The sequence below is a fragment of the Aulonocara sp. 'chitande type north' Nkhata Bay genome, linkage group LG3, assembly GCF_057382095.1.
Source record: "Aulonocara sp. 'chitande type north' Nkhata Bay isolate Kocher_YH1m ecotype deep benthic linkage group LG3, A_spYH_male_GT1.1, whole genome shotgun sequence".
Lineage (NCBI taxonomy): Eukaryota > Metazoa > Chordata > Actinopteri > Cichliformes > Cichlidae > Aulonocara > Aulonocara sp. 'chitande type north' Nkhata Bay.
In genome coordinates, this window is record NC_141346.1 from 21,545,548 (window position 1) to 21,565,673 (window position 20,126).

Genomic DNA, 20,126 nt, shown 5'->3' on the forward strand with positions numbered 1-20,126 from the left:
CACAAACCTGTTTAGAAACCAAAGGAAATAATCAAACCAGTTTTTGGAGACTTTATTGTTGACAAAATCGGGAGAGATGTCAGGGTATGTTTGGAGCATAGGACCTCTACACATGGGGTTTGGACAAGCAGAGTAAATATAGGGACCGATTTTCCATATTTGCAGGTGAATTTACCAGGAGAAACTCTTTTCAAAGATTTTCATTTTGACATTTGAATCCACACACCAGCACTGATATGGAGTCACAGGCAGGGAGCAGGGCCCTGTTTCAGGAAGCCGGTTTAGTGGAAAAACTGAGTAAGTATACCCTGAGTTAACGAAAACTCTGGGTTTTCGGTTTCACAAAGCGAGTTCAGCTGAAGCCTGAGTGAGTCACTATGACGACACACGCCGTGAAGCTAACCTGCCCCCTAGCAGGTTTACTACAACTAACCCTGACTGTCTCCGCCCCTTTGTCGGAAACCTGACAGTAGGAAGTGTCGGACATGGCGTGTCCCTTCCTTGAAGAGCCAGTAGATCGTGAAGCCCAAATTCTCCGCAGAGCTCTCCGCCGGGAGAGAGTGATCAGAGCGCGTTTGGACATTTTATCATTTCCTGATGATTTTCTGTGTGAACGTTACCGTTTCTCAGCACAATCTATAAGTTATTTGGATAACATCCTCAGGCCATATATTACGCATGTGACACATCGCGGACATGCTCTCAGTTCATTACATATTATTTGTATTGCACTTCGGTTTTTTGCAAACGGGAGCTTTCTGTATAATATTGATGACGCTGAGCACGTTTCCAAGGCTACCGTCTGTCGGGCAGTCAGGAATGTTACAGTTGCACTGAAACGTCTCCTGTACTCGTTTGTGGTGTTCCCCGGTCATAGACCCACAAGATTCATCAAAGAGGGATTCCACAAAATTGCAGGTATCAGGATGACCAAAACTTAATTTATGATGTGGTGATACTTGGACTACTACTTAAATTTTACATTTATTTTCAGGGTTCCCAGGCGTGATTGGCTGTATAGATGGCACTCACATTCCAGTCATTGCTCCTTTAGTAAATGAAGGAGACTATGTGAACAGGAAGTCTTTCCACAGCATTAATGTACAGGTACATAGTTCCCTGTAGCATTTCAAACTAACAAATTATTTTATCATAGTAATGGATGCTAATTTGTGTTCTCTGCACTGTGAAGATCATATATGATGCTGCCAACATTATCACAAATGTGGAAGCCAAGTGGCCAGGCTCTGTCCATGACTCACAAATATTCCGTGAATGTACACTGAGCACAAAATTTGGACATGGTGAGTTGAGAATACTTTAAAATATATAAAGACCAATTGCTTCAGGGACATTTGAACTGAAGTGTATCCTTCTGTCTTAGGAGAGTTCACTGGCTACTTGCTTGGTGATAGGGGGTATCCATGTTTACCCTATTTGCTTACCCCTTACCCTGACCCTGAACCGGGCCCACAGCAGCGATATAATCTGGCTAATTGCAGGACAAGAGCCAGAATTGAAATGACTATCGGAATGCTTAAGGCCCGGTTCCAGTGCCTGCAAAGACTCAGGGTCACCCCAGAAAGGGCATGTGACATTATTGTGGCATGTGTGATTCTTCACAACATTGCCACAATTAGAGGAGAACACTGTCCTTCTGAACCAAACATCAGCAGTGATCCAAACCATGAACATCCTGACCCTCCCACGGACATACAAGATGGAAGCGCAGTCAGAGACACCATATGTCACAATCATTTCCTTTGACCCATCACCTCAACATGTTGAAAGAGGAATAAACAGATTTTTTGTTCAACTGGCTTTATTGGTCGCCTGTATTTCCTGTACACAAAGTATTAAAAGATGTAAACCTCATAAAGTGTCTCTGTTGCTTCCTCCTCTGTAACAGCTGTCAATGTTTCTTCATTATTTTCCTGTAGTAAAGAAATAAACAACATTGCTGTTCTACTGTAAACTCATATAATCTGTGGAGTATTACTCACAACTGCATGTTGGTCTGGCTCAACAGGAGGCTGCACCAGATGCAGTACACCACCACCATCAACTGATAGAATATGAGGTTTATACAGGTCACTTATAACTTACAAGGGACCAAATGGCAATTAACAAACATACCAATCACCTTACACTTCATTGTCATTATGCTCTCAAAGACAACCAAGACTGAGGGAAGGCAAAATCAGTAGGAAAATAACTTCACTACAAAATAATCCATTATGGTAAAGAGTTTATCAAATGAATGAGTAGCACTGCAAAGGTGACTGTGAAGAAAGGATGTATGCACATCATGTATTATTTTGGATAATACAATTACACCTTACCTGTTTGGACTATATTTTTATATTTCAGTTTTACTTGCTGCCAGGAACGTTTGGGGCCTGTTGGGTTGCACCTGCGCTCACATCACATCACAAAATAAAATGTATAAAATAACAAATAAAATAACATATGATAAAATAACGTGTTAAATGGGTGGAAATCCCTAGATCAATGTTTATATTAACACTCACGCATTGACTCTGTTGGCTATGTTTTGCCATGCATGCTCCCTGTCTTTCGCAGCTGTGGCTGTGTTACTTTTTTCCGCGGAATTTGCGTGTTATCGGCATATGCTGCCATCAGAATTTCGGCCTCAAGCGCTGTAAAATACATTGACCACGCCTTCTTTCCCTCCGTCTCCATGGTGACTCGCTTAATCTGTGCTCCGCTTATCAGGGCTTTATGTATCCTCGTCCGCGCGCTTCACTTGGGGTTAAAGCAACTCCGCGTTGACTGAACTAATTGTTATCAGCCTTTCTGAAACCGAATATTCCGAGTTGGACAGTTCGGGGTTACTCAACCCTGCGTATCGTTTTTCACTCTGAGTTTTCTAAACCGGCTTCCTGAAACAGGGCCCAGGTGTCAGAAAGTTGCTGAGCTGAAAAGAGACTACAGCTACAGCACAATATGATTTTTTTGAGTCAAAACTCAAAGTGATGGAGGTGTAAAGTAAACTACACAATCAAAGTTCCTTACTTTTTTCTTTTTCTTTCTTTCTTTCTTGACACCTTGGACCCAGTTATGTAGTTGTTCCACCTGCTAGTCATTTTTAAGCTTGTGGAGCCATTTGTCTGAGTTGGTTGTAGTCTGAAGTCAATATTTTGGCTAAATGTTACATCAAGAGGGCTTTATGTGTAACAAACTGGATGTTATGAGAGTCATACATTTACAATTAAAACAAAGCATCTTAAGCAACAGTTGGGCTCACATCAACCGTAACACTGAAAAATTGTGGCATCTTTAATGGAATGAGCCGATTGTGTTTGAGTGAAAAAAGAAAAAGAAAAGAAAGCTGATCTCAGTGTTACAAAAGTATTGTGTATAGTCAGGATCACAAATAAAACCACTGCATTAAACAACAACCCTTCCATTTTTTTTCTGTATTTGGGATAATGACTACATTTTGAGAACTTGGACAATAACAGGACAGATGAAACACTTGGAAAAAGCTGAAGCCATAAACCAACGTGAAAGCCAACATATCCCAGGTGTTCATGTGGGGTTTATGATGATGATGTTGTTGTTGTTGTTGTTGTTGTTGTTGTTGTTGTTGTTGTTGTTTTGTAAAACAGTAAATTTAAAAAATCTTTTGAAAACAATAATAATTAATATGCATTTTTTGTTTCCTAGTAAATTGCTAATGAGAAGAAAGCAGGCATGAAATGCAAAACCTTGGCCTGAACCTTTTTCGAAGTGTGGTAGGTCAAAGACTGCACACTTTCGGAGCGGGAGTCGCAATTCGATTCGATTCCTGCCTGGGGCATCTGTCTCCAGTAAGGGTCCTAAAGGCTAGATCCCCCATGCTAAGCAAGCCTACCGCAGACATGAGCGAGAGAGATAAATATGAAGCCTTGATCAACAAGGTCCGGGCCAGGTGTTGAGGAACCAGGTCAACCCGATGAGAAATGGATTACTGGAACAAGAAGGCATCAGTGGGCAAGAGACGAAAACAGGGCATTGTTGGAATACTACTACGCAAATAACGGAAGGTGTTACATGAATAGGATGAGGGACCTATGGAATCTTCAAGAGCCAAAATCCACATTGATGGCGAAACAATTATTAGCTCATTGTTCAAACATTCAGAAGAAGGGACTGCTCTCACAGCTAAAGATTGACAAGGTACAACACACATGCTATGGCAAGGGCGAGTCAGGACAACAACTCATAGAAGAAAACACCTGTAGTGATCGATGTAGCGGTTCCAAATGACAGCAACATCAGGAAGAAGGAACATGAAAAGTTTGAGAAATACCAAGGGCTCAGAGAAGAGCTTGAGAAGATGTAGAGGTTGATGGTAACAGTGGTCCCAGTGTTAGTCAGAGCACTAGGTGCGGTGACTCCCAAGCTAGGTGAGTTGCTCCAGCAGATCCCAGGAACAACATTGGAGGTCTCTGTCCAGAAGAGCGCAGTCCTAGGAACAGCTAAGATACTGCGCAGGACCCTCAAGCTCCCAGGCCTCTGGTAGAGGACCCGAGCTTGAAGGATTGACCATCCGCAGGGGCGAGAGGGGAATTTTCTTTTATATATCATCATGGGTGCATGCTCTAGCTCATGTATTTTTTCCCTTTTCTTTTCATCTATCCTTTGCCCTCTTGTTGCAGGGGAAGTGTGTCTTTTTTAAACAACACAAAAAAACTCAAAAAAAACAAACAGCTGAGACAGTTAAGGCTGGATGCCCGGTTAATTATCTATGATGGTGGAGAAGATACAAAAGGAGAGAGTTTAGTGGGTGGTGTAGAATTTCTGCAGCAATTTCAGAGAAAATTAACCTCAGAAATAGAATGAGTTTAATGTGTTTGTGATGAGAAGCAGACAAAAGAAGAAAGCAATGTTCTTCTTCATATACATAAAAACACAAAAATAAAATGGGAAAGATAGTAAGGGACGTAATCATACTATATTTGTGCCTTTATGAGTTAAATGGTAACACTGCATTAAATTTTTAGGGTGAGTAATCGGTGAACAGAAACATTTTTACCTGTATAGCAATGCCCTGCGATAGCGATAATGAAAAAAAAGACTCCATATGCCCAACAGACAATGCTTAATGAAATTCCACAACTTAAGACATTGAATGCTGCTGGATCCGAAAATAGCATTTGGTGCCTTAAGTTGGGAAAAAGCTAAACTATCCAACTTTATCAAGAGTAAATCCAAGGCAGGCAAAATGCACACACTTGCTTAACTTTTGCCTCCAGTGCCTCCTGGCACACAGACAGCAACATAAGTTGCATTTGTATAACTTAGTTTAGTGGAAGTTTTCTGTTATGTATTCATGAGAACTTTTACAGCCAAACATGTTTCTTCTTGTCTATCTCCAGCCGACCTGTTGGTCAACACTCTGTGCCTCCCCTTCACCCTCGTCTACACCCTGCAGGGTGAGTGGAAATTTGGTAGCACACTTTGCTTCCTGCTGCCCTACGCCCAGGGGCTCACCGTGCATGTCTCCACTGTGACGCTCAACGTCATCGCACTGGACCGCCACAGGTGGGTGACACTTCAAGAAAATGTAATCTGTATTCACGATCTTCCTGGTGAGCTACCTGTTTCACCTGCTTCATAACCAGAGACGGGCACATTGGATTCTAATTGTGTTTCTATCACTATTATCTGTGGTTTGGGTATCTGTGGACAATTGATGACAGTGCATAATGTTGGAAACAGGCAAGTCCATCAAACAAAAAGAAGAAGTCAAAGAGAGTTTTTTTTTTCTACTTTGTATGGTCTGACGTGACAGTAAACAGATTTTCAATCTATACTTATATGCTTCGTTTGACTTTATGGATACCTACTGTACTGTAGGTATCCATAAAGTCCATAGGTATTCATGGTACTGGTACTGGTTAGTCAGTAGATCCACCTCCACACAAGCAGGTTTGATGGCTCATTTAAGCCATTTCTTTTTTTTTTCATGTGTTAGAATGGCACCGTGTTCCTGTTTTCCCCATTGTCCAGATTACTTACTTATCTTGGAGATCCAGTTTTCTTCAGCTGCTTCACACGTTCAGATGAACTCCAACTCCACCGTCCTGGACTGCAGCTGCGAAGGCGGTCTTTGTTCTCTTGCAGAGTTCATCTTATGTGAACTGGAGGGCCACGCCAACGAGACCCTGAACAATGAGAACTGGTTCATGTAATCCTACGCAGAACTCACCAAGGCTGCAGCACAGAACAAAGAGTTGGAGTTCATCCACAGCTCGGCAAAAGCAGCTCTTCTGTTGCTTAGTTATGTTTGTCAAAAGGTTCTTTTCAATACTTGCAGAGGAGAAATTTGGAAACTTTTGCAAACAAATGTTTTCAAGCACAAAAAGAATTTAAATCCTTATAAAATACTGCAAACAGAAATAAAACCTGTCAAACTTAACAAAGAAGATCAATGTACTTTATGACTAAGTAATAACATTCTTTGCACTTTGCACTTTGGGTTTACTGCCAATTAGAAAATCTTGGGCTGTTGTTTTTAATCACTCTGAACTACATTTCAAATGGTTGAAACAGAGTGCAGTATCATCCCAGTGAATGAAAAGTTATATAACATCCACAGCGAGGTACACCTCATTTGGAGGTAACGTTCAGAAGGGAATGGGGTGGAAATGAGATAACCCCACCAATACTCTATATATACAGATGTATGTAGCTGGAGATTATTATTGCACGTTGACTGTCCCTTATTCTCAGGGAAAGGATACAGCTAGATTACCGTGCTCTGATGGCCATCGTAATCAATTAACTTCACATTTTCACATCTATCCTGTTTTCTACATGACGTTTCTCAGATCTTTTGTGAAAATGCAATCAGTTTGTGCTCCCCTGCAGATTTTCACCTCCTCGCTGTGAGCTGACGTCATATTAATGACAAATCTAAAATCCATTTCCACCTTAATACACCTGGCCCAGAGAAAAGAGGATTACAGTGAAGATTCTCTGACTCTGTCATACCGCCACTGCACCGCTAACGGCACAATTAGACTTTGGCTGCCTGCTGTTTTGGCAGTTGGAGTGTAGGTGTTAAGTGCAGTGATGCAGTGACTTTAGAATGAACAACAGATTATTCATTTTAACCTCTATAAGCCTGCAGACTGGCTTTTAACTCTTTAAAGCCTGAACCATGAAATCATTGTCTGTAAAGGGTTAAGCACTGAAATGTTGCTTGCATGAACTGGTGGATAAACCATTACAGACATCTAAAAACTATAATATAGATTTATTTATTTTTGGTAATGGCCAACACTTGTTAATTAAGAGCAACTGTGGCACCAATCTTGCTATACGTGGTGGTGTATATGTATACACATGTTAGGATGTTCCTGTGGCTGTCATCAGTATCTACAGGCAACAGGCCATTATGCTTATTTTCTCTCCACCACCTGTCCAAAGATTGCAAACAGACGAACGAATCTCTCCTCTGCATGTAAAGCAGATTTTCATTTGCTTATTTGTTTTTTGGGCAGATGGTTCCTGACAAACAAATTTACAAAAGATCACTTTTCAAGATCCAAGCATCTGTGCTCTTTGTTTTTTTTTCTTTTGTTTGTTTTTTTGAGAAAACATCAAGAGAGTCAAATCAACCTCATTTAGTCAGCCTACAGACCTGTTTGATGCACTTTAGTGTCCACTCTTCTGATTTGAATATGATATTGCTTTAAAACTTTGCTCTCCTGCTACAGCCCTACGGTCCTGTTAGCAAAGATTCAAGCTGCAAGAGTAGCTCTCCATGATTTATCAAACACTTGGCCTGGCAGCTCTTAGCAGCTCCTCAGTTCATCTTCTGTACGAAACAAGACTAGTTTGCGTAAAGCCAGGTTACCTGTGATTGGCTGCCCCCTTGTGCGCTTAAGATGACCATATAAGGGAGTACTTGTACATACTCTGACCTCATTATTTCAAACTTTGACTATGAGCCTCCACCCCAGTAACAATATATATACATATGACAGAAAATAGCTACCTTAACCCTTTAAAACCGGTCGGAGCGGGTACGCTCAGTTTTGTGTAACTATTTTTAAATCCCTGTAGATCCGGAACCAGTTAAGATAGCACAATAATTCTTTTGTATATGAAACTGGAGGAGTTGTACTTACATTTTATGTCATCAGCTTGTCCTAAGTCACAGTTTCCTTCCACATATAGCTTTGCAAAAACAGCATAAAAAGCATTTGCAGCAACAAAAACATAATATTCCAGAAACACGCTTTGCCGATTCGATCAGCTGTTCGTAACACTTCCTACTTTGGAATAGACGTCAGCGCGAACTATAGTGTGTCCACCATGACCTGGCCAAAACCGGAAGTGATGTCATTTTTGTGGAAAATGTAGTTGTTGTTTTTTTGTTTTTTTACCTTCGGGACCTTATAAGCCTGCACTGGTGTTGCTTGACTTCATGCTTGTCTGAATAGTTTCTAGGATGCTTAGAACTCAAATTGCCGGAAATAGTTTATTTTGATGCAAATGCTGTTTTTTTTCCCCGCAAATTTTCATTATAATATTTATTTTTGTTTTTCCAGCAGTATATAAAAATTGGTGTATCTCAAAAACAAAACTATGAAGACACTCAAAATACATTTCCTGTTGTTAGAAACTATTTTGTGCAACTTTTTTGTATTTACAGTTTTGCGGGACAAACCTCTTTAATTTCTTTACCTACAAATATATGTAAAAAAAAAACAAAAACAAAAACGATTTTTAATTTTTTGTAGTTTATTGCAGTTTGTTGCAATTAATGTAGTTATTATAGACTTAACGCATACATATTATTAAAGTTTGGGCTATAATGGTTGTATTCATGTATACTTGGGAGCAACTTGAAATGCTCCCAAAAATGTCACTGCAGCATGTAAAAATATAAAGATAACTCTGGCGGACTTGGTTCTATGGTAGGTCTTAAAGGGTTAAAGAAAACGTTTCCTCTACATGGTGAATGATGACCAACTAGACCAACTTTATTTAAAGGCTGTATGAATAAGGGTGTTAAATTTGCTGAAAGTACAAATGTGTCTGGCGTCCTTCTTTAGTTAAAACTAACTCACCATGTAAATTAATGTAGTATTGTTCAAAGAGAAATTTCTGAGTTCATGCTCTGTGCTTCAGCAGTATTTAATTAAACTTAATTAAATGTGATGTGCCCACAGAGTTCTTTCTTCTACCCACGCTACATTAAAGCTGTAACTTTAATGTAACTTTCATTATGTTTCATGCTGGATGTGCCAAAGCACAAAGCCCAAACAAAACCTCAGTGTCAGGATGCCTCAGCTGTAAACTTCATCCATAATGATTTCATGTTACACCCTGTTTTTGTTTTCTCTATCAGCAGGGATTGTAAAAGCTAAAATACGTTTTACCAGAAGTTTTTTATAATTTAATCTGGGCAGCAATAAACAGATGGCTGCCAAAATCACCACAGAGACCCACTAGACTTGTGCTGAGTATGTGAAACCACTGTACTCACTGGAGGCTTGATCAAGAAACTTGAGAGTCAGAGTAATGAGTTTCATTCTTTTATCCTTAAGTTTTTTCTTAAGTGTTAAGAGTTTCTTATTGACTTCCATATTCAGTAGATTAGAAAAGAGCCTCAGTTGTAACCAGCAAAACAAACACATTTGGAAATATGAGTTTTTTGCAATGCGGCTTACATTAATTGGTGAGTGGCCTTCACTACTGGCTTGTTGGGTGTTTTTTATGTTCATGAGTGTTGCTGATTTGACCACAAACGGAAAGATTTGCAGCATTGATTCTGGCTGTAAAGAAGGACTTGATCTTGGTCTACAAAAAAACTGCACAAACAATGCACCCAGTTTAGGGTTGGTGTTGCATGTTTTAGCTACTTGCTAGATGAGCCTGCTGAGAATTTTTCTTTGTCATCTTTGTTTACGCAGATTGTACATTACAGTCAGCATGACTTCCAAACTCACATATATGCTTACTTTTGTGGGGTTTCATTTTAAGTTTCCTCTAATATCAGCGGTCCCCAACCTCTGTTGTGCCACGGACCGGTTTATGTCCGACAATTTTCACGGACCGGTCTTTAAGGTGTCGCGGATAAATACAACAAAATAGAACCGGTACCAAAAAATATATATATCTTTTTAACACACGGGAAAAGACCAAGGGAAACCGAGTTAACGATAAAAACGATCAAAAACATAACGATAAAAACCCTGAAAACTATCAATTTTACACCCGAGCCTCAACTCTCGTGGCCTGGTACCAAACGACTCAAGGACCTGTACCGGTCCATGTCCCGGGGGTTGGGGACCGCTACTCTAAGGTAGTGTCAACCACACAAAAAGTGTTTATTGCTATACGATGACGTTGTTCTATCTGAGCAGTGTCGCTGCATAATTTTCTATCTTGGGTCTTGCACTTTGGCCAGCTTCAAAATGAGACTTTACTGACTAATGGGTGACATTATGGTGAGATTAAATCCATCTTTTATATTTCTAATCAATTTATTGTGGCCTCTTTTCATGGTCATTCAATCCATGAAAGGTTTGTGTAAATGCACTGATTAATTCAGAAATAGGGAAAATCCTGACAAAAGGCCTGAGAGATCCATTTGGCCTTTCAGCTGATCCATCTACTGTTCGTTTATTGTAAGGAAGGGAAAAAGGGAAAGAACAAAGCTGAGGTATGCCAAATTACATTAAAAAAATGACTGAAAATTACTGGCAACAGGTCTCATGGAGTGATGATTCTGAATTTGAAGCTTTTGGTTCAAATCATCATCTTTATAAAACAGAGGAGGTCAGGAGCAGCAGTCAGTGTCTACAGCCATCTGTAAAACACAGTGGAGACTGTCGTTTGGGGCTGCTGTGTTGGGGATATGGTGAGAATTGATCAACTTTTGAATGCAGAAGGTTACTGTCAGATTTTGAAAACTTGTAAAAATAGCTACAAATGTTCCCCCTGAAAAGTAAGATTTTCTGAATAAAGTGTGACAAAACTTCCTGGTAATAACTAATGCAATCTAAAAATCAGGAAACTGATATAATATCAGTGGTTTTCTGTGTCCTGACCTGTTGAAAAAGAAACTATAAAGTGCGCCTCATGTGAACATTTCAAGTTTATATAAATATTTGGTATGCACCAATTTGCATTTCAGGTGTATCGTGTACCACCTGGAGACCAGGATGCGTAAGGACGTGTGTTTTACAGTGATAGCATTGACATGGGTGCTGAGTGCCATCCTGGCTAGCCCTCTTGCCATCTTCAGAGAGTACGGCTCTTTCACACTGGAGCCTGGACATACCATACAGGTATATGCAGTCACACACCTACAACACCATGTTTCTGAATCAAATATTTGTACAGATCGGCCCCCTCACTTCCCTCCTCATTCTTTCCCTTTGATCTTCCTGGTGCTGCTCACATCCCTCACGTTGCCTCCTCTTTTATCTCATCCTTCTTTCCTTCTTTTCTTTCCTTACATCCATTCCTCTCCAAACTCTTGTTTCCCACCTTATTCCTATTGTTCATAATCCCAGCCTCTCCAGTCACTGCAATCAAATGTAAACTATGTCAAAATTCTGATCTAGTCGCCAAAAGAATCCAATTTTTTAGTAACTTTTCTAAAGCTTTTGATCATATATCACATAATCTTGATTACCTTTGGATTGGAGCAAACATTGACTTGCCATTTTGTATGGACTTCTCATCTATTGGGAATACCCAAAGGGAAAAGAAAAAAAAAAAGCATTGCGCAGAAAAACTGTAATGGCAAAATGTGACTTCATTTTTAATGTTACATCTTCTAGTTTCTGGAGATTTGCCTTTTTAACCATGTGGCTAAAATTAAATCCAGTGACCTGTGGGATATTAAGAGGCTAACCTAACCATGGTATTTAAAGTGTACCTTCATGTAACACAGACTAAACTCAACCAAACATCCCATTCTGTCCTCTGTCATAGGCGTGTATGGAGAAATGGCCCGGGACAAACACAGATGGCACCATCTACAGCATCTCCATGCTTATCCTGCAGTATTTCCTCCCCCTGTCCATCATCTCCTTTGCCTACGCCCGCATCTGGTCCAAATTACGTGGTCATGTCAGTCCAGCAGAGAGTGGTGTTAACAGCAGCGTCACCTCCGAACGCCACCGCCGACGCCGCAAAACCACCAAGATGCTGGTGACCATGGTGGTGGTGTTTGCCGTGAGCTGGCTTCCCTTCCACGCCTTCCAGCTGGCCACCGATATTGACAGCGCGGTGCTGGACATGCGGGACTTCCGCCTGCTCTACACCGTCTTCCACGTGATTGCCATGTGCTCCACCTTTGCAAACCCACTACTTTACGGCTGGATGAACCGCAACTACCGCGCTGCCTTTCTCGCTGTCTTTAAATGTCGCAGTGGCGGCGAGAGGGAAAGGGGTGGCCGACTGGACAGCATTCATCCCGCTGGGGGAGGGGCAGGAGGGGGAGGCAGAAGGGCAAAGAAGATAGTCCTTGAAACGCAGGATGTGGTGTCTACATGCCTCAACGCCACTGATGTGTGAGATGCCGAAGAGGGATGGAGGAGAGGAAGACATGGAAGAGAAAGGAAGGAAAAGAATATTCTTTTGTCTCCCAGAGGACAAAAGATTGCACATGGAGACAGAAGAAAAGAAGACCTAAAGATGTGTGAGAAAATAGAAACGGCACGAGTGAGAGGGAGCCAATGGGGGGGATTAAAGAGCCCAAATATAGAGGAGAAGGCGGGGATGATTTGGGATTAGAAGAGGAAGAATGACAGGAGAAACGATGAGGAGCTGCTGAATGACTCAAAGTCTTCTTAAACAACTGAAACTGCATCTTTCTGAGGACATGACCTTGCTGTGATGGAAAATTCCCACACTGTAAAGACATGCTTTGAGGGTGAAATTGTGTTTGAAGGATCTGTGACACTTAAAAAAAGCGGGCAGGCCTGTATGGAGAACAGATTAAGTAGGCACATTTTTATGGACAAAAAAAAAATTACCAAAAGAAATGGAGTTTAAAATCTAGTCAGCACAGGGCTTTTTCTCCATCTTCAATCCACAGATGAAACATGTAACTCAAATATATAATTCACAGTGGTTTACAAATGTGCTCTCTTACAGAAAGCGTATGAATTTTTAGGCCACTGTTAAATCGATTAAAAGAAAAGCTGGGGGGGATACAATTTGGATGCATGATGCAAGCTTGAGAAATTTCAAACACTGTTATGAAAATGTGCATTTGCTGTGGATTATCTGAAAATAAGCCAGATTGGAGGAATGCAAAACAGAAAACACAGAGGTGGGCAAGAAGTAGATGTGGTCAAATTATTCATATTAGAAGGGAGATGCTTTGTTGCTATTTTTAATTTTTTTTAATTGGCGGAGAATAGAGAGCAAGGGAATCTGAGACAAGGGCCGAAGCTGTAACTGTGATAAAAGGATCAGTAGGAGAAAAAGACAAGAGTTAAATGTGGGATAATGAGGCAACATAAAAAACAAGGTATTTCAAATGAACTGTATCCAATTTAGAAAGAAACATCAGAGAAAGGATCCCTACTTTCAAGCTAACACACGAATGTTTGAATAAAATGAAAACTTGAGTGATTTACTTCCTTTTCTTTGATCACTTTATCACCTTACTGAAGCCATAAATTTATCACATTGCAATTTTTCCAGTTATACAGACACAAAGACCAGGTCGTTATTTTACGCTTCTAATATTAATCTTATTTTATTCATCTTTGCTCAGTCTACCAAGTCTTTTTTATTGAAACTCAATTACAGATGGAAGAAATATCATTAAAATATGATTGGCTACATTAAAGCAAAACTCATTAGGTAGATATGCCATTTTTCAATAACTTTAATGGATGCTTTGAATTCCAAATAACTTCCACAAGTGAATAGTTTATTCATAGACTTTTACATGGATTTAGGGCACTACGTTTGCCCTCCACCATGAATTTCTTTTTTAAAAGAAGCTCATCTTGTCACTTATACTGTTAAAATATGATCTTGATTCCTGAGTTCATAGCGCCACTGAATGTTTTGTGAGAAATCTTGTCAACCCTTCCAAACACAGTCTTACGGCAGTTTGTGAACTAGTCATGACTAGTAGTCTATTAATTCATATTTCTGTGCACAAATCAGCTAACTGAACCCTCCCTGTCTTTCTGTTCTCACAAAGTCCTCATTTGCAGACTGTAGCTATACCTTGCCTATGAAGTCATGCCATCTGGGATGAGTTCCAGTCCACAGACATTAAAAAAGATGGAAGCTTCTGGAAATGAAAATTGAAATCATTTACCAAATTTACCCTGTATCTACTTAGATTTTGTAGCTTTGGATTCCAACCAAACAAAACTACCAAACTTCAACCAAATGGTGGCTTAGGCTAAATGTAATGCTGTGTTCACCATAAAGTCACATGAAACCTCACCAAGAGGTACCACATCTGTACATTTAAAAAAGTTTTCAAATTAAATTCAAATTACAAATTTGAAAGCCTTACAGCTGAGATTGCCTCATAGACTCTGGATTAGCCTGATGAAGGACAAACCAGAGCTAAATGATTCAACTTCTCTTTTATATGAAGACAAAACATAAAATGGGCTTTAAGTGAGCAAAGTCATAGACCCTCCTGATATCTTACTTACTGATGTTACAGTAACTTCTTTCTAGCACTCCATTACACTCTAGCTTTTGTTTGTCAGGCCACAATTCACCTTGAGTTTGGTGTTACCACACCACTGGGAATAGGGCTACATCATTCCAAGAGGCAGAGGCTGGCCTACGCAATCCTGCATCAACTCCCTAGATAGACATTATGCCTCTACACTATCAACAAGCACCTGACCTGTCCTTGCGATTCATCATAGAGCCAAAATATCCAGAGCTGTCAGCAGACTGAGTTCACTTTAATTCTAAAGGCTCCAACAACATTAACCTTTGTTCAGGCCTTCCTAAATAGGGTTAAACCCAAGAATTCCCAAATCCTAGGAACAACTAATCCACATCTTTTTACATTGAACATTTCAAGCATTGGTTTTCAGTCTGACTGGAAGTAAACACTGATCTCAGCCATCTGGAAATTGTGGGAAAACGGCGACCCACTGCTTGGTCTGCTGGAGGTGGTCTTTAATATTCCATGCTTAAAATGAGCATCTTGAGAAGACTGTGGTTCCACTGGTGGAATATAAATAAAATTTCACTTAAGTGAACCTAGTAAAGCTGCAATAGATTATTTGAACAGATGTTTAGAAAAAGCAAACACATGGAAAATCATAACACAATTGTCATTGCTGGAGTCAAAATGAGCTAAAAAGAATCGCAGCTGATTAAAACCAAGGGCAGAAGCATACACAATAAAGTCAGAAAATGAATGTGCTGCAATGATAATGCCCTTTCATCCAAATGCCAGTGAACTGCTTGCAATGCTTTGTCCCACTCGACTTCCTTTGACCCACCAAACTGCCAATCAAATTGTTTACTGCAGTCGGCCCTGTTTCCTCTCTCTGCTCCTTATGTACTGGGATTCATTCAGGTCACACAGCTAAGTTCCCTAAAACTCAACTGTTGTTGTTCAAAAGTTCCACAGAATCTGGTAACCATCCATCCATTTCTAACATATTCGTCTTCTATCCAGGTAGAAAGTAGCAGGGTGTTTATAATTAAACATGATTAAAATAATATACTTTAACAGTTAAAAATCTTCTCTTCATTCAATCAACGGCTTCAGTGCCTTCCTTCGAAGACCTATGCCATAGGAATAGACAGGAAGTTCCTCCAGCAAGATGAAACAGTTGGGAAGAGCAGGTAGTTAAAAATATCGGGCCTCAATCAGACAGTCCTTTGGATCAGCCCCCCCCCCCTTGGGGTCACCAGGAAAAAAATTGTGTTCCCTGATGGGTTGGTGAGTGGATGCTGCCTATCGCTACATGAAACTGGTTGCAAATATCTATTTAGTGTTCCATCAAAAAAACTCATTTGGCATTGGTTCCTAGCAAATTACGATGGTTATCTGTGGTTTGCACTGAAGATGCTAGCTTGTCTGTGTACACTCAGCACTTCCCAAGTAGTAAGGAAATTATGAAAGGCAGGACTTGAAGCACAGTTTCTATGGGAATGTAGACCGCACACATTTTCCATAAAGGTTGCACCTTTTGAAACAAGTTAAAACCTTTAAACTTCTTGGTAAGGTTTAGTAATAAACAATCTTCGCAATTAACTTATGGAGTTAAAAACTTTAACTTAGTACGGTTTCAAAAGAACTCCTTAGCGGTTCGTTTATGGTGTGAACGTGATGTGACCCCAATCCAAACCAACTACCAACTACTACCAAGTTTAAGTTAAAAAAACATCCCGTAACCATGCATGCTTTGTATTCTCAATGGGAAATCAACTACTGGCAATATATATGACAACTTATAATGGCCACCTGTTATATTGACAACATTCAAATCAGGTGGTCTGCTTCTGTTGACCTAATATGGTGGGCTTAGTGTTAGTAAGATATGTCTAAATAATGAATAAGCATAAATAAGCATAATGAGCACATCCCTCATGCTGATCCAGTCTTGCACTATCCCTTTTCTCTTGCCCTTAAGTATCCCACTATGTGCCTTGACAGCTTGTTGTAGAAAAGAATCAATGTGTTTCTGGTCTGGGTTAAGTAACATAAATAAAAGGCTAAACTTACTATTTTTGGAAGGTAGGAATATTTCCCACAAGTAATATCAACATTTCGTATGTGTTTCCACACATAATGTTTGCTCTTAATTTTCTGTTAATTATGAACTAATTAGTTCCTTTGTTCAAATTGTTATTACCAAAGGTTGTTTCTTTAAGTCTAAAATTTAATTGCCTAATTGTAATTCCAACTCTCAGGTTTCCCCTGGCAGGAGTTTCATCAACATACCAATTTGGTGCAGCTGGCTGATTGAAAAACCACCTGCACAAGGTGAATACATATCAGAGATAGAGATGTGAAAGAAAACGAATCAAAAGTAGACACAATTTCATTCTGTTTCAAAAACTGCAGATAAGCTCCTTTTTTTGGAGGGGGGGCTGAGCCTTGGTGTTCCTGACATCTATGCCTCTTTAAATCCTTCGATTAGAGGATCCTTTCTCTCTGAGCTGCATCACTGCTTCACCCGACCAGCAATCCCACAATCCCTCTGTTCCCTCCCACTGAACTGGTTTCTCTCTGTCCTCGTTTCAGCTCCTCATCTGTCTCTTTTCCTCCTATGAATGCATGCATTAAGCAACTAGAAATGTACAAAAAGTATATGAAATATGTCAGTGTTCTTTTGATAAGTCTAAGTGCTTAGACACAAAAACAAAAAAATTATGCCTGCAAATTTATGTGTCAAAACTAACAGTTTAGAAATGACAGATTTAATTTTTAAAAAATGACCTCAATTATTTAATTATATTTGTAAACAGTAGCAATTTTTAACCATAATGTGCTTTATTTAAATGACAGACTTCTGACTTAAAGTCGTTGGGATGAATTTTCATTGCTATTATACTTACGTGGACATATAAAGCGGTTCAGAAGGGTAGGTTGAAGATACATGGTTTGCTCAGACTCCCCAGATCCCCAAATGAGCTATGTGTAAACATCAACATCCACTCTTGTCCACAGAGTGCTACCCCGAAACATCTTTGTTTTGGTGAACTGCTCCCTCATCTCAAAGTCATTGGATGTTTTTCAACGAGGTATTTGGTTGGATGCCTGAAATAAGTTTCAGTTATGTCCATTTAGTTTTGTTTTGTTTTTCAACAACATATGTAAGAACATTGGCCATGCCCTAAAAAAGTGCTAACAATTGGCTAAGTGCAACTACATTTCGTCATAAGATCCAAAGTAATGCTCAATTACAGTTTTCCCAACAAAAGAAATTATCCTCAGAGCAATCCACTGGGAAACTTTATTGGGTAAGCCGGGGTTATGAACAGAGAATTAGCATTTATTATTATCAGAATACTTTTAGGGTTGCACTGATATGTAAGGCAGATGAAACGCAAAAAGAAGAAAAGCAACCATAAATCACTTTTTACAACTCACTGATTGTATTCCTTTTTGTAATTTTGGTAATTGTAACTTTCAAGTTAACACATTATTCAAATTTTTTAACCAACCTTTACCCCTCCTTTGGAGGTTGGGTTTAAACAACACCCTCACAATGTTAAATATATTGAAAAGCTAACTTTTGCCCTTTCTGAGTCTGAGGAACTCCCACTGATTCCAATATATTACTCAGCATGTTGAAAATTTTAAACAAATGGCTAACCACTATATTCCATTATGAAATACGCATCATTTCCTGAAGATTTTACGTGGACTTATGCATCCTCCCAATATAAATCTTCCAATTATAGCTAGACATTTTTTAAATTCCACAAATGTAGCTATATCTCATCCATCTAGCCATCTATCTGTCTTTTGCTTATTCAGTTCAGACCTTAGAATCTTGAAAAATGAAGGCAATTGGACTTCTTTAAGTTGCATTCTTTATTTAAGCTCATAAGATTAGCATTACTTGGATGATCGAGAACCTAAACACACATTTCCAGGTCAGTGTCATGGTCTAGCTTGGGCCTATTCTGATACCATCTGTCTTTATTTCCCAGTGAACAACATTAAAAGATGAACTGAAGAATAATAAAACTTGCCCCTACTTTATTACCCAATGAAATCAGCTGTTTCATTCAGTCCCATTGCTCACATATGTATAAAAGCAAGCACCTAGCCATGCAGTCTGCCTTTAAAAACATTCGTCAGTTGTTCTGAAGGGTTCACTGAACTTGAGCGTGGTAATTTAGCAGGATATCACTGTTGCAACAACTTCATGAAATTTCTTAAAACTCTTAGTTATTCCACAACAGCGTCTGGACCAATAAAGTTACATGTCCACTAAGCCTCTTCTGCTACAGTATTGGACTCCTGATTTATCTTCCTCAAATGACCAACTAAGACCAAACAGAGTATCTTAATAAAGGTAAGCCTGGATGTTATTAACATTGCTAGAAAGATACAAAAGGAGATGGGCCAATTGTTTCCAATTGTTTCCATTTTCTCCAGAGTTCTCAATTCATGAGATGTAAGTCTTTTGACTCATATGAATTCTAAACACTGTCTATTAGTTTTTCAAATGGTCCAAAGTCTCCACAACTGTTTCTATGAAAAAATACAATAAAACCATCAGTGGAAAAAACTGTAGATGTGGCAAATACCATGGTACCATAGCTTAAAAATTCCTTTGAAATTAATCCAAAAATAAGATATGAATAGATTTAACCTGCCAATAGGGAGTTTTCTGTTAGAACATAATGTCTTCAAACAAAATTCACTACGGGAGTCATGGTTTACTTCTTCAATGTGTTTTCGGGTTTTTTGCCAACATTATTGTTCCATTAACTGTTATCTTGGGCAAAAATATTTTTCTTTTGTACTGCTTAAAAAAAAAAAATTATATGACTTTTCCCTTTCACTGAGTTTCAAAGGCCAAATTTAAACAAATTAAAAATGAAATACTTTCATAAACCTCTGCTTTAAATGCTTCTGGTGATTAAATGGGCTGTCTTTTCTGTTTGTTTGTTTGCTTGTCTTATAAGAAAAGAGTTGAACAGATATTTAGCTCCTTACAGGTTATATTGTGCCAGTTTGTGACAGAAGGCCACAGATGCTGCTCGACCTTTATCAAATATGAATGTAAACTGCTTTGTAACATGGCTGTAATGTTGTATATTCTATAACTCTGTGTAAATATTGACTGTGTGAACGACTGTAACCAAGCACAAACTGTTGGCCTTTAACAGTGTCCAACAACAGATGTACTATTCTCAAGCACAAACGTGCCTCTGGACTCCTTCTGTGTGTCTGTGTCCTTTTATAACTAAAAACTGGAACTTACATACATCAAAAGTAGATTTTTTTATATCTCCAAGGTTATCTTGCAACCTCCAACAAACGAGCACCAAAAATTGTTCATAAACTGCATTTATTTTCTGAGATAATCCAAGCCCCTTCTTCTTTACATTTCATAAAGGCTCACCAAAGTTAGACAATAGAAGACAATGGAGGAAGAAAAAGAAACATGCCTGGACTA

The 20,126-nt window shown here is 39.3% G+C and overlaps 1 protein-coding gene and 1 long non-coding RNA gene across 2 annotated transcripts in view; both read left to right on the plus strand.

The window, feature by feature from the left end:
• The window catches only part of npy2rl (neuropeptide Y receptor Y2, like), an 87,776-nt gene extending 67,909 nt beyond the window's left edge, over window positions 1-19,867 (plus strand). The window contains exons 4-6 of the mRNA XM_086272996.1: window positions 5,385-5,550; window positions 11,162-11,315; window positions 11,968-19,867. Of these exons, the coding sequence (XP_086129122.1) occupies window positions 5,385-5,550; window positions 11,162-11,315; window positions 11,968-12,552 (905 nt within the window). The 3' untranslated portion in view covers window positions 12,553-19,867. The remainder of the gene's footprint in view (window positions 1-5,384; window positions 5,551-11,161; window positions 11,316-11,967) is intronic.
• LOC147334516 (uncharacterized) lies at window positions 258-2,318 on the plus strand. The gene is made up of 3 exons (XR_015128588.1): window positions 258-1,107; window positions 1,193-1,304; window positions 1,385-2,318. It is a non-coding gene; the product is annotated as an uncharacterized LOC147334516 (long non-coding RNA).
• Window positions 19,868-20,126: the final 259 nt, after the last annotated feature.